The following is a 14,359-nucleotide window of genomic DNA, read 5'->3' as shown; positions in this document are numbered from 1 at the left end:
GTCAAATAAACGGACAGGTCTTCTGAATCCCAGTCCATCACCTTTTGTACTTACCGATGTATTTGGTATCTTTCTGAACTACTTTATGAGATGTTAAAAAATCGCAATCTGAGAATTATTTTAACACGTTATTTGTTGGTTTAAGAATGTATCTGCTCTCTGAAATGGTGGTGCTTAATTGACCAGAACTATCACCTAGGAAAGGACTTAAAGTATGAACTTTGGAAGAAATGTTAAAGAACTGTTTGTGGAGTTGCTGGTGAATATTTTCCATATTTCTCCAAATATTTGGAGAAAATACCTTGGAGTAAGATTGTGCTTGGTTACAATTAAGTGATATGGCTATTACTGATTTTCTATAATAGGTTTTAAGGCTGAAATGCAGAAATCTGTGCGTTATGCCTGAAATTCTAGGAATGGAATGGTTTGTGTAACTTTTGATATGTCTCCATAACTTCTTAACAGTTAGTCTTTGTCAACAGAAAACTTAGTAGCAAAGTAAAATTCTTAATACCTGATTTGTCTCTCAACTTGTAAGCACAAAACAGGCAAGCAAGATCCTTATATTCCCACGATAAAGGTAATATGTATGGGGTTTGGTGTTCGGGGGGGTGGTTCAGAAGAAACAAGAGAATTTTGTTTTCTATGGATGGTTAGTATGATATATAGAGTCTGTTAATCAGGACTATATTTTAAATACAGGTATCTGTACCTTTTTTTTTTCACCAAACTTTATATTGGAAACATTTCTTTTTGTCATTGTCTGTTTCTGAAAATCATAATATTGCATGATAGTTTATTTATGTAACCATTCCACCATTGTTGGACATACAGGTTTTCAATTTTTACAATTATAAATAATTCTCCACTAAATATTTTCATTTTCTTGGCATGTATAAATGCTTGGAAGTGAAATATTTAGAATGATTGGCTCAAAGGATATAAACTCTTACAAAGCCCTCAATAGATAACTGCCAAAATTTTCTTGCAGAAAAGTTGTACCAATATATAACCTTTACTTTGCTGGTAATATTATTATTTTTTCATTTTAATGGTTTATCTAAAACTAACTTCCAGGAAAATTACAAATACAATCCAGAGAGTTCTCTCGTACTCTTTACTCAGTAGATGCTAATTTTGACAGCAAGTAATAATTATTTTATAACTTATTAGTAATTAAATCATTAAGTGTATATTTACAGTATTGATGTACAGTTAAATTTACCTTTATAACTTATTGCAGGATTTTGCAAAGAATTCATCACAAGTTGAGTCAGATGAGTCTTCAGACTTACCATTTTGCTTGAGCCAGAATACAGTACCACTGTCCCAAGATGGATCCACAATTTATATAGAAGGTTTGGTTTTGGCACTTTTTGTAAACATAGTAAAAAAGATACTTGATGAGTATACATATACTTGATGAATATACATATACTTGATGAACATATATATACTTGATGAATATACATATACAGTGAATTTCTATTTTGAAGCCTATATCTTCATGTTACATTTTCCACATATTGTAAAATGGAATCTAAGGTTTCCCAGGTGACTCAGTGGGTAAAGAATCTTCCTGCAATGCAGGAGACACAAGAGACACAGGTTCAGTATCTCTGAACACAGGTTCAGAGACACGGGGTTCTCTTCCTGGGTCAGGAAGATCCCCTGGAGGAGGAAATGGCAACCCGCTCCAGTATTCTTCCCTGGAGAATCCCATGGACAGAGAGAGCCTGACGGGCTGCAGTCCATAGGGTCACAAAGAGTCTGATGAGCACATATGCATGCAGAAGGAACACTAATTGTCCCTGAATGCCTTTCTTGACTGATTTTCTATATTTAATGATAGAATATTTTGTTTCTTTTTATTAAGTCTGCTAACATATGTTCTTTGAGCACTTTGTCACTTGGAGGCAGCCATGCACTGAAAAATCTTAATATAATTTCTGTGAGTCAGGGAAGTCCCTGATACCCTGATACTGTAATTTTTTAAAAAATACTACTTGGAAGACCATTAGTGTGAGAAAAACCACATGGTTATAGTTGATTTCAATTAAAGGAGAATTACAGTTCTTTGATTTATACGATAACAAAGTTCTTCATTAACCTGAAATAGTATGCCATGAAGGAGTTTTATCTAGTTGAAAAATTCCCTGTTATCAAAGCAGTTATGTTAGCAAATAAGACGTGTTATCACCAAGTGGAGAAAGGTACACAGAAATTTTTGTGACTGTTTCAATTGTTTACAAACAAATTATATATTTACTAAATCAAAATAGAATTTATAGTAATATGTCTGCCAAAAATATTTTCCCTTGACAATACTTGGTTTGATATTCACTTATGTAGGCATCACTTACCTAGTTAGTAAAATCGCCAAGAACCAAAATAAATGAGATGAAATAGATGTCTGAATTTTGATTTTATGAAGCACCGTAGTCTTTAATCATAGAGAAAAAAAATCTGAATTCTTAAAGCTTCTACTCTAAGTTACCATACTGCAAGAGTGAAACTTTGCCCAGATGGTAAATGGGTTATAGTTGATTAGAAAGATAGAGGCTTGAGCCTCTGTATTTTTGTAGCCTTTATTAAGTCACCTAACCAATCTCTTTACACCTCAATTCTCTCATAGTATTAAAATAGGTATTTTTATTTTCTCACATAATGCTTTCATTCTCCAGACCTGAAATCAACCATTTAGCTATATAATTTTGATTCTCGCTCTACTTGGCTCAGGGCTTTTTTGAGGCTCAGGTAAGTGAAAAGTGAGAAATGCGTTAAAGCTATAAAAGACAATAAACATTGTTTAAATTGATCTCAGTGAGGCAGCAGTGAGTGGTGGCATGAAGTGACATTGGAATTCCCTGCCCAGTAATTGAACGTGGGTAGCCTGGGTTGAAAGCCAGGAATCCTAGCTACCAGACCAGCAAGGGCTACAGGCTAGAAGCTATTTTTCCCTGGATCTTTGTCCCCCAATGAAAAATGCAGTTATCACAGAGGCAAAAATATGCAGGTACGAAGTTTATTATTAGAGACAGCACAGCAACAAGTCAGAGAGCACATAGGTAAACAGTTTGTTTAGTTGAGATGGAAGCAAGGCAGAGATACACACCTGGAGAGAAAGAGTGTGAGGGTGTCCCCCTAGGGAGGAGGAGCACAGTAAAGAGGAGGTTAAATCATTTATATAGGTTAGTTCTTCTGGGTCTTTGTTTACCTTTAGCCAATTATCTGGTTTCTTTTTCCACACCTGACTTACCCTATGGCCTTCTTCAACATACATTAGCAACTTTTTCCCAAGATGGTTTCTGGCCCAGAAGCCCTTAGCATCACATACTGTGGGGTGGTGTCCTCTCCTTTTTGACCCCCAAGGAACCTTTGTGTACATGTGAGATGTCTCCCTTGCCCAGAGGATGGGAAATATATGACCTCCTGATCTTTTAACGGGGTTTAGTTCCACTCTGTCCCTGCCATTAAAAATGCCCAGTGTCTGGTTATTTACCCTCTTCCTGTTGCTGGTTTTTATATCATGGGTTAGATTTCAAAGTATAGATAGGAGTCCAGTTATAAATATGTGATCCCAGAGCCAGTTTGTCTCTTCTTCAGGAAATGTAAACAAGGGCTAGTAATGAATGTTCAGCCTGGAGCTCATCTTCTCACCCCAGGAAGTGTGAACAGGGGGCCAGTTATAAATAGCCTGGAGCCCATCTGTCTCCTGCCTTGGAATGATAATTATGATAATGTGTGCTGTGTGTTCAGAATCCTGCTTAATGGACCCCTGTCTAGGATGACCATAGGTTCTTGGAGAGGGCTGGATTTGAACTTGATTTTGAAGGAGGAGAATAGTATTTTTATTGGTTCTGTTGAAGATAGTGAACAGCACAAGCCAAAGCCAACAGAGATAAGTAAGTTGAATCAGAATTTAAAACTTGAGCTCAGAGTGATCTTGTTTAACTTGGCGATTTATGCATGCTATAAAAATTATTATATATAAAACAGCCTCTTGGATAACTGGTTGCCTAGTCCAAATAGCAGCGCCCATTGGTTGTTCAGTTAACCTGAGCCTCTGAGAAGAATGCTAGTGTGATTACACAGAAATTAGTTCTAAGTACCTGCAATAAAACTGTCAGTAATCATGTGTTTGAAGATGGGAAAGAATCATTTCTGTGTTACGTCAAAGAATGAAATGCAGCTTTGACACAGAAACCCACTAATGCAATACTCCTTTCCTGGCATATTATCTATTCTGTTTCTCTTATTAGTATAGAGTTGGAAGCATTAAGTTAAATGCAGGTTTAGAATCTTTATCACAAAGTACATTTGTGTATGCTCAGTCATGTTGGACTCTTTGTGACCCCATGGACTGTAGCCCGCCCAGCTCCTCTGTCCATGGAATTTTCCAAGCAAGAATACTGGAGTGAGTTGCCACTTCCTACCCCAGGAGATCTTCCCCATCCAAGGATTGGACCTGTGTCTCCTGCATTGGCAGGCGAATTCTTTACTACTGCTCCACCTGGGAAGCCCAATTATGTGGTATTTTCAAAAGGGACGTTTTCTGAATCTGGTTACAGCCTAAATAGACCCACTTTGGCAAATACCCTCAATCGCATAATTCTTTAACCTTTAAAGTTATGGTTTTCAAACTCAAAGCTATTCTTAGCAATGAAATCTCTATTCAGACAAAAATTTTATGTAAAAATCTAATTTAAAAAAATACGAGGACAATGTATCTGTGCCCACTCTATTCCCTAAAATGGAACCATTAGGCTCAAGGAAACATAGTTTGAAAGTTATATCATACTAACTACAAACCTTTTCATATGAATAAGTGAGGTGTTGACATTCAAGATATTTGAGATTAGTTGGTTCTATTTCGCCCATAGGATATAGATAGTGTAAACTATCTATATATACATTGTTAGAATTGATCTCAGTGAGGCAGCAGTGGTGGCATGAAGTGACATTGGAATTCCTGTTGTTGTTAAGTGGGAAAAGAATCAACTCAGTTTTCCATTAGATATCTTGGGACTTTTTCTAAGTATCTTAAGGAGTTTCTCTATGTTTTTAGATTAAAATATAAGTTTCTTTATTTGAAAGCATTTTAAGAATTCTTTTGCATAAAAAGTTTATCTCATGAATTGTTCAAACTGTGTAGTCCATAATGGCTGTTGTGCAAGTTCTACCTACTGATCATACAAATTTTGATCATTCTTTATTTTCAGTTGTATGATATTGTAGTTCAATTATATTACCTTTATTTCCAAAGTATTCTTACTTAATTTTAAGTGTAAGGCCATTTTAGTAGTAGTTGTAAGCAGTATTCTAAAGCAATTTCAAATATCTTTCCCACTATTTTAATCATTGTAGGTCTAGATGAAACTCTGCCTAAAATAAAACATTCTGATATTTCTAAAGTAAACACTGTTAATCCACAAAAGCCAAAGATCAACAAAAGTGTTTCTGAAATAGATCCTTGTGCTTCATGGTCTTTAATTCATTATTCTTCAGCAACATCATCTTATGTCATGTGGTCAAAAGGTAAATATGAATCTGGAGCATAAAAAAGAAGCTGTATTTATACATAAATTTCAGAAATTATGATGAATTTTAAAACTGCTGTTACTGGTTGGATTTAAGGTTAAAAAAGAAGAATTTGAGTCATAAAACTCCTTTATTTTAGGTACACATACCGTATCAACTGCCAATAAAACTGGAACATTTTTTGTAAGAGCTTGTCCGAAGTGCAATGTTCAGTTCAATCTTTTGGATCCTTTGAAATACCACATGAAGGTAAAACATTTTTGAAACTTGGTTTTTAAAAATATTCACAAATCTGAAAATTTTAGTATTAAAATATTAAGAGTTGATGTATAGTAAATGCTAATTTGTCCAGATATTTAGATAAGAAATCTTCTCACTGGTATTTTCATACAAGTTAAGTAAAAATTGATATTCATAATGATACCTTTATAAGAGATTTAAAAATCCTTCCAAATTAAATTTTTAAAATTAGGTTTATATATACTACATATTATAGTTTAATTTTTAATGAAATAGTATATTAATCAGAATATTCTATTGATTAGATCATGCCATTCTTCAAACTTCTTAGAAAGCAGGTCTTTTTACTGATGCTCAATCTTCCATGTAATTTAATTATTTTTTTTTACATTATTTTCTGTCCACGGTGATATATGTATGTCACATTACTCAGTGAAAATCTTAGCCTTGCATTTTAACTTTGAGCACTCAGCCATGAATTCCTTACAGGGGAGCATTTCATATGAAATGATAGCTTTAACTCAGAGATTACAGTTTGTGTAGTGTTATAAATTAATTCTAGCTTTATATTGGAGTAAGAAGCTCTTGAAATTGTTTTAGGTAATTTTCAAAGTGCTAATGAAAATATTTTAAAAATATTTTAGTAGATACTCCACCATTCTATGCATCTGTGAAAAGGTAGTCTATTGTTTTCGTATGCCCAGTATAAATGGCAGGAAGCGGGGAAGGAAGGAGGAAAAATGGCAGTGTAGAAAATAATGCAGGAAAGAAAACTGAGAAAAAAGCAAGGCAAAGGAAGCTATGTAGGAAAAGTTGTTGCTTACTATTTCAAAGATTGGCAGTTTTTTTCATTCAAATTCAACATTTCACCAAAAAAATGTAGAAAAGAAACATCCTAGAATTCCAAATACAGTCTCTCTATTCTTGGGTGGAACTGTATTTGGTTTCTATCACTATTCCTAACTCCCTGAGTATGACCTCTGTTAACTGGACTTTGGGCTTTGGTTTTTTAAGTAAGAAGTAATGTCTGCAATGTTTTCAGATTTTCTATTCATGTAATATTGTGTGGAGACACTTGGTGTTTTTATGTTTTTCATAATAAATGGAGAGAGAAAAGAGAAGGAGTTTGTTATCTTTAATTTGGGAGTAATATGGTCACATGATTCAAAGAGCATAAGAGGAAATACAGTGAAAAACGTCACCCCTGACTCCTGTTTGCCTAGTTCCCAGTACAACTCACAAAGGAAATATTAACTTGTTTTGTATCTTCTTTGATTTTCTTTCTGCATATACAGGCACTCGTGAATGTTCTTATTTTTCGTTTGTTGTTATACAGAAATCCTAGCATATTATATATACTTCTGCACCTAGGGAAAGTGGCAAACATTCTCTAACTTGTAGCTTTTATTTATTGTTTATGATTAAAACTATGGGAAACTATATTTCCCCATGAGCGAGCCTGTATCTCACTTTTAAAAGAAATATAAATGAGGCTGTTTTTTTTCTCTTTCAGGTTTGTTGCCCAGACATGGTAGATACATTTATGGAAATGATTAAAATAGAGCTTTCAAGCATTGAAAATAAAAATATGACTGGTGCAGAGAAAGGAAAACTGATTATGTTAGTTAGTGACTTTTACTATGGAAGACATGAAGGAGGTTTTGATGATGAGGAGAAGACTTATACAACCTTTAAATGCTTCAGTTGCTTGAAAGTTCTTAAAAATAATATTAGGTATGTAAAGATTTATTTCTATTTTGATTTGAAAATTGAGTGCTACAGAGTGCTACAGATGTAAATATTGTATTTCTTTTTCTGTGCCATCTTAGGAAAGCAATTTTAACTTTTTACTAAGAATAAAGGCAAATTTTCGTGTTGAAAAGCTCATCTTTTCTTACATGTTTAGGAGTTTGACACTTGGATCCATTTAGTTGTATTTCTTTCAGATACCTTAAGAAAAGATAAAATTTATTTTAAGCTAGGGGAAATTCTATTTATTTTTTAACTGCTTCTGGTCTTTTCCTATCACAGGAAGAACCACTTTATCCAATTTGACCTCTCCATGTCTGTCTTATTTAATATTCTAATTTTACAATTCATATTTATAATTCTAGAACATTTGCCTTGAGAAAAAGTGATTTTTAAATCTTCTAAGAAGTATTAGTTCTAAGCAACATGTCTGCTTTGATTTTATAATTAACACATTTTCAAAGTAGAGATTTAACTCTCATTGGAATTCTGAAGAGTTATACATGTTTGCTTTAAATTTTAGAAACTTGTCCTTTACAATCTTTGAGTTATATGGCATATTACATATCTGTTATCCTAAGTGAGATAGTAACTCTGAGATAGTAATACTGATTAGTATTTTTTAATTGGCTATATATCCTGACATTTTTCTAATATTATAAAAAATTTCAGATAGCAAAATGGAAGAAATTTTAGTGAACATACCTGTATGTTTACCACCTCAATTCTACCATTAACATTTTACTATATGTACATTGCTACATATCTATTTATCCATAGACCCACCTAATTTTTTATACTTTTCAGAGTGAATTGCAGACACCAATGCACTTCCCTTAGGTGAGATGCATACATGTATATGTATGTCTGTACCTCTATTGTGACTCACATGTATATAAACTTTTAAAAATATTTACCCTTGAAAACCATAATTTATAACTAGTATCCCTAAGTATTCCATAGGTAGGTAATTTCTAAGCCTAGCATTTATTTTCTGGTGAATTCTTGGGTCCAAAATGAAGTACTTATAAAAACACTGGAATATAAGCCTAAAACAATTGTGAATGCTACATTTATGATACCACTTTATAGTTTTGAGAGACCTTTGACATATGTTATTCATATGAGTTTTCATACTTCTTCACCTCCTTTTATCAAGCCCTACCAGCTATCAGTTGTTAAGGGTCCCAGTAACTTAATAGAAGAGAAGTTATGGTTTGAGCTATAACATTGAAACAATGTTATGATAGAACTTTGTGACCTCCTTCCATATTATCACACTTATAGTAAAATGCATTAGAAAATAATGTTAGTAGATTTGGCAAAATGCATAGAAAAGTGGTTCACTAGTTAAGTTCCTTGGTGTGTGTGTCTGTGTCTGTGTGGGTATACTCAGTCATGTCTGGCTCTTTGCAGCCCCATGGGCTGTAGCCTACTAGTCTCTTCTGTCCCTGGGATTTCCCAGGCAAGAATACTGGAGCAGATTGCCATTTCCTTCTCCAGGGGATCTTTCCAACCCAGGGATCAAACCTGCATCTCTTGTACCTCCTGCTCTGGCAGGTGGATTATTTATCACTAGCGCCACCTGCAAAGATGAAATATTATGTATCTGCTATTAGAAGTTCTTCCATCATTAGCTTTTTGGCTTTTCTTTAATGAGATTAGCCCATTTAATATTAACATGAAGTTTTCTTTGTTTTTTTTGTTTTCATTTCAAAAGACTGACTACAGATTTCTAGATTATCAGAATATCTAGAAATTTTAAACTAAGCATATTTTGTAAAACCTAGGAATGTTGTGGCATTTTGGGCATACTTTTAGTAAATGAACCGGTAAACACTGGAAAACCAAAAATGCTATATGTATTAAATAACATTTTACCTTAATGATAAAAACTAGGATGGCAAATCGATGGTTTTAAAGGATGGTAGATGCTAATAGCTTAAGATTTGTCCTCTCAGCCCTGTCAAAAAATTGTAGGATATTTTTTTCCTACGAGTGTCACCAAAACCAGTTACAGCTATTTTATTCTGAGAATAGATTCATGAGGGGTTTTCTTTTTTCCATATCTCCACCTGCTGGTTTAAGAAGTGTGAGCTGCTGCTAAGGGCAGGGTAATAACTAAGGGATAGCTAGTTGGTTAACAGAATTTTTTTTCTGGGTGTGCTGTGAGACATGCAAGATCTTAGTTCCCTCATCAAGTACTGAACCTGTGCCCCCTGCAGTGAAAGTCAGAGTCCTAACCACTGGACCGTCAGAGACTTCCCAACATTATTTATATGAATAAATTTTACTGAAGTTATGAGCTGAAAAGTTAATGGCTAATGATCTTTAAATGTAAATTCTTAGACAAGACTAAGACTTTTAAAAAGGTTTAAATAGAGATGATGTTAAAATGAAAGGAGGACTGAATGATACTTCAAAGCAAACCATGAGCAACTCTAAACAGAAGTGATGTTTTGTAGATGTGAAGAGATAAATGTTAAAACCTCCATAATGATTATTGTCTAGGTTACAGACATTATTACTTCATTTCATGATTATTTCCTTTGGGGACTCGGTGACTAGCTGTTAATATTTGACCCAGACTAAAGATTGTAATTTTGATTAACTTTACTTTGAAATTCAATAAAACATTTCAGTAAGCCCTTTGAAATAGATAAGCCTGTTTATATTGTACTCTGTGCCATTGAAGGTCATAGTTATTTCTCATAAGAAACCTTTTAGGGAATCTGACTAAGCAGAATGTAGAACTGAAAAATGGACAGTAGGTGCTACAGAGGGAACAATCTGCAAGTTAGAACCATTTGTTCTAACAGTAAACATGTCATTAAATAAAAAGATTCTTATAATTATAGGTGTTAAAATCACTGTTACATGCATTTAGAAACCAAGACACAGATAAAAATACTAATAATTTGTCTTTGCTGAGGCCATCTCGTGATTCTGTAGCTGCTTTTGGTGGTAAAGTTTCCTTCTTTTAAGTGTTTATTTTAAAATGTAGATAGTATTTCATGTACAGAAAAGAGGCCTGTTTTTCTTTATAAAAAAAATTTAATCTGAAACAATGGTGAAGCTAAGTAGTGGTTCAGTTTAGTCGCTCAGTCGTGTCCGACTCTTTGTGACCCCATGAATCGCAGCACGCCAGGCCTCCCTGTCCATCACCAACTCCCGGAGTTCACTCAGACTCGGGTTCATCTAGTCAGTGATGCCATCCAGCCATCTCATCCTCTGTCATCCCCTTTACCTCCTGCCCCCAATCCCTCCCAGCATCAGGGTCTTTTCCAGTGAGTCAACTCCTCGCATGAGGTGGCCAAAGTATTGGAGTTTCAGGGGGTTATTTAAAAACTAAAAGATGCAAACTGTTTACTGATGCAGTTAATGAAAGTGATTATTTGAAGTGCACACTTTTTGAGAGGACTCGAAGTGAGTCCACAGAGCCCTCTGACATCTTCCAAAGGAAGGTCTTACTACGAGGCTGGAAGGATAATCAGGGTGCCACCTGAGAGCTCTGTCCCTCCCCAACTTATGGTGTGGCCCACCAGAAACAAGTGCAAGTTATTACTAGCTCATGGTGAATATGAGTGAGTCCCTGCAGTTTACCAGTAGAAACGACAGGATGGCTGTGAAAGCGCTGGTGTCAGGCTCCGAAGCAAACCCACCATGGCCAAGCTGAAGGGACTGCAGTCCAGGAGAGCCTCTCACAAATCAGTGGAATGGAACTGGGAGATCAAAAACCAAGGTCCCTTACAAATTAACAGAGATTGGAGTCAGATGTTATAAAGGGTAGAAAACTTCCAGCAGCTCTAGAGGAAACAAATTGCTTGAGTTCCAGCTTCAAGGAAGAGCTAAATCATGTGATCTCTCTTGATAGAACTGCTAAAGCATTATATCAAAAAATAAGAAAAGGTGACATTGGAAAGCTTTTGGAATTCTGAGTTGTAAAAGAGCAAATAATTTGAATTGCAAGTGTGGAAAAAAATTGAGAGGATTGATGGCTTTGGAGGTGTTATTTTGAGTAATGCACCTGCATTTGTAACATGTAAGTTCAGATAGTTATTTGTGAGATTTGTCTTTGGTTCTGTATTTGAATATCTGCACCTGTTGACTATCATGTGTAGGTTTATGAACCACATGAAGCATCACTTGGAACTTGAGAAGCAGAACACTGAGAGTTGGGAAAACCACACCACCTGCCAGCACTGCTACCGTCAATACCCGACGCCATTCCAGCTGCAGTGCCACATTGAGAGCACACACACTCCCCTTGAGGTTTCCAGTAAGTCACAGTCTATCAAACTCTTGAACGTGAATGATTTTGATTAGCTAACCTATCAGGCATCCTGAAGAATTCTGATGGAAAAATAAGAGTAAGAAATAGATTTGGTAATTTGGGGAAAGCTTGAAAGCATATTTTAACTTGTATAAACTTCTCAATACAATTACTTACTGAAGTTGAAATCCTGCTTGTCATATCCTTGGCATAACTCATGCATTGTACATAGGTGGCAAATTAGAAAACTCAGATCTCCTAGTTTGCAAATATGAAATAGGTGGTTTTCATTTATACTCTAATAAGAAAAGTAACTGCCTGTTGTAATAGTTGAAATCACAGAGTTCGAACTTAGCTTAAATTCAAATCTCAGCTCTGCTTCTTAAAACGGCAGTGAGATGACAGGCAAGTTACTTAATCTTTCTGGGCCTCAGGTCCCTTATCTGACAAAAGGCAATAAGGTTAACAGTACTGCTCTCAGTGATGGTATGAGAATAAAGCAAACTAATAATAAGTAAAGTTCTTAGAACAGCATCACAAAGTTAACAACTATAAAATTGTTGGAACCACCGTCAACACCACTATTATTTGTTGTTGTTGCTGTTGCTATGGATGTACAAATTGAATCTTTGATTGATATACATCTTTAAAATGGTGTAATGTGTGTTTTTCCACTTTCAGCTATTTGTAAAATCTGTGAATTATCATTTGAAACTGAACATATTCTTCTGCAACATATGAAGGACACTCATAAACCTGGTGAAATGCCATATATTTGCCAGGTACACAGACATTTTATTGTGTATCTAGGTATTTAATTCTCATGAAATAGTACTGTTCTTTTGATTTTTTAAAACTGTTTAAATAAAAATGAGTTACCAAAATGAAGAACCTCTTTGGTATTTGGAACTCGGTTTAACCCATGTATATGTGGTGGTGGGTTGGATATGATCTTTCGGCCATAGTTTGCTAACCCCTGTACTAGGCAGACAAAAAGCCCTGCTGGAGAAAGACAAACATATAGGCTTTCTTACCCTGTAGGGAAGACTATAGACATGATAGAGAAATAGGAATTACTGTGAGGTATGAGGAACTCAAGTAAAGGCTTTTAGGCTGGTATTTTTCCAAAATTTGAAGCGGTTCCCAATAAGATAGCAAGATAAAGATAAATTGCCTCTGTTACAACCTGTATGCTATTTAAAATCCAAAGAAGAGAATGCTCCATTTCATGTAACAGGAAAAACTTTATAGATAAGGGGTATCAGAGCTTGAAAATTTGAGTCAAGCTGGGGGATAGTAGATTTGAAAAGAAGGAGGGAAGCTATGGAATTAGAAATATATCCTTAAACTTTGCAAGACAATTTTTCTGTTTCAGAAATCACCTGTATTAGTTGCAGTATCAGGATCTGTGATTGTAAATGCTGCAGAGCTGAATTTGTAGTACATAATATTACTCTAAACAAATGAGTTATTGTTCCTACTTTTATATAATTGCATATCATTTATAATTTTCCAAGTTAAATTAACTCTTCTTTATATTTCTAGGTTTGCCAGTATAGATCATCATCATTTTCTGATGTAGAAGCTCATTTTAGAGCATCCCATGAAAATACTAAGAACTTGCTGTGTCCATTTTGCCTCAAAGTTAGTAGGATGGCAACTCCCTACATGAATCATTACATGAAGCATCAGGTGAGATGCAGCAGTTCTCATTTGTTCCTTTTGCCTTAGTGAAAAGCTTACATACCTAAAACTTAGAACATTGGTTAGATTTGTTCTAGAAGGAAAGCAAGTGAAAGTGACAGTCGCTCAGGTGTCCAACTCTTTGCGACCCCGTGGACTATAGAGGCTGCCAGGCTCCTCTGTCCATGGGATTCTCCCGGCAAGAACAGTGGAGTGGGTAGCCATTCCCTTCACCAGGGAATCTTCCCAACCCAAGGATCAAACTCAGGTCTCCTGAATTGCAAGAAGATTCTTTACTGTCTGAGCCACCAGGGAAACAGAAGGAAAGCAAAGTTGTTACAAATAACACAATTAATTTGCTATTTATGCTGAAATACTTGTGAAGCTTCCACTTCTTTTCCTTGTCTGCTTCCTGCTGGTGATGAGGCTCACTAATAGTGAAATTTATAAAAGGTAAGTAGAAGTAAGCAGCCTAAAGTGGAGGGGAAGAGGAAAGATGAATGGAATATTTATGTTGGATGTTTCAAGGGTTTAAGAATGGTTAGAATAGGAATGCTTTTAAAGGTAGTTAATCAAGATCACGGGTTTCCCTGGTTGCTCAGACGGTGAAGACACTATCTGCAATGTGGGAGACCTGGGTTCGATCCCTGGGTTGGGAAGATCTGGAGGAGAGCATGGCAACCCACTCCAGTATTCTTGCCTGGAGAACCCCATGGACAGAGGAGCCTGGCGGCCTATAGTCCATGGGGTTGCAAAGAGTCAGACGTGACTGAGCGACTAAGTACAGCACAATCAAGATCAAGGAAAAGGATAAGTTTTTAACTGAGGAAGATAAGATTGAGGATTCATAATCTGTTGTTTTCCTCTTTTCAA

The 14,359-nt window shown here is 35.4% G+C and overlaps 1 protein-coding gene across 12 annotated transcripts in view; it reads left to right on the top strand.

Annotated features, from left to right (window-relative positions):
• Positions 1-14,359, top strand: part of ZNF280C (zinc finger protein 280C) — a 73,141-nt gene that overhangs the window by 36,137 nt on the left and 22,645 nt on the right. For 8 of the 12 annotated variants that reach the window (XM_070290814.1, XM_070290809.1, XM_070290813.1 and 5 more), the window contains 7 exons: positions 1,244-1,358; positions 5,368-5,538; positions 5,681-5,790; positions 7,295-7,515; positions 11,652-11,809; positions 12,485-12,585; positions 13,349-13,495. In XM_070290814.1, the coding sequence (XP_070146915.1) occupies positions 1,244-1,358; positions 5,368-5,538; positions 5,681-5,790; positions 7,295-7,515; positions 11,652-11,809; positions 12,485-12,585; positions 13,349-13,495 (1,023 nt within the window). The remainder of the gene's footprint in view (positions 1-1,243; positions 1,359-5,367; positions 5,539-5,680; positions 5,791-7,294; positions 7,516-11,651; positions 11,810-12,484; positions 12,586-13,348; positions 13,496-14,359) is intronic. The other 4 variants (XM_070290817.1, XM_070290820.1, XM_070290818.1 and 1 more) reach the window with 1 other exon arrangement.

The sequence above is a fragment of the Ovis canadensis genome, chromosome X (genome assembly GCF_042477335.2).
Source record: "Ovis canadensis isolate MfBH-ARS-UI-01 breed Bighorn chromosome X, ARS-UI_OviCan_v2, whole genome shotgun sequence".
NCBI classification, from domain to species: domain Eukaryota; kingdom Metazoa; phylum Chordata; class Mammalia; order Artiodactyla; family Bovidae; genus Ovis; species Ovis canadensis.
The sequence above is the reverse complement of the archived record's forward strand: the minus strand, read 5'-3'. Positions and strand labels throughout refer to the sequence as shown.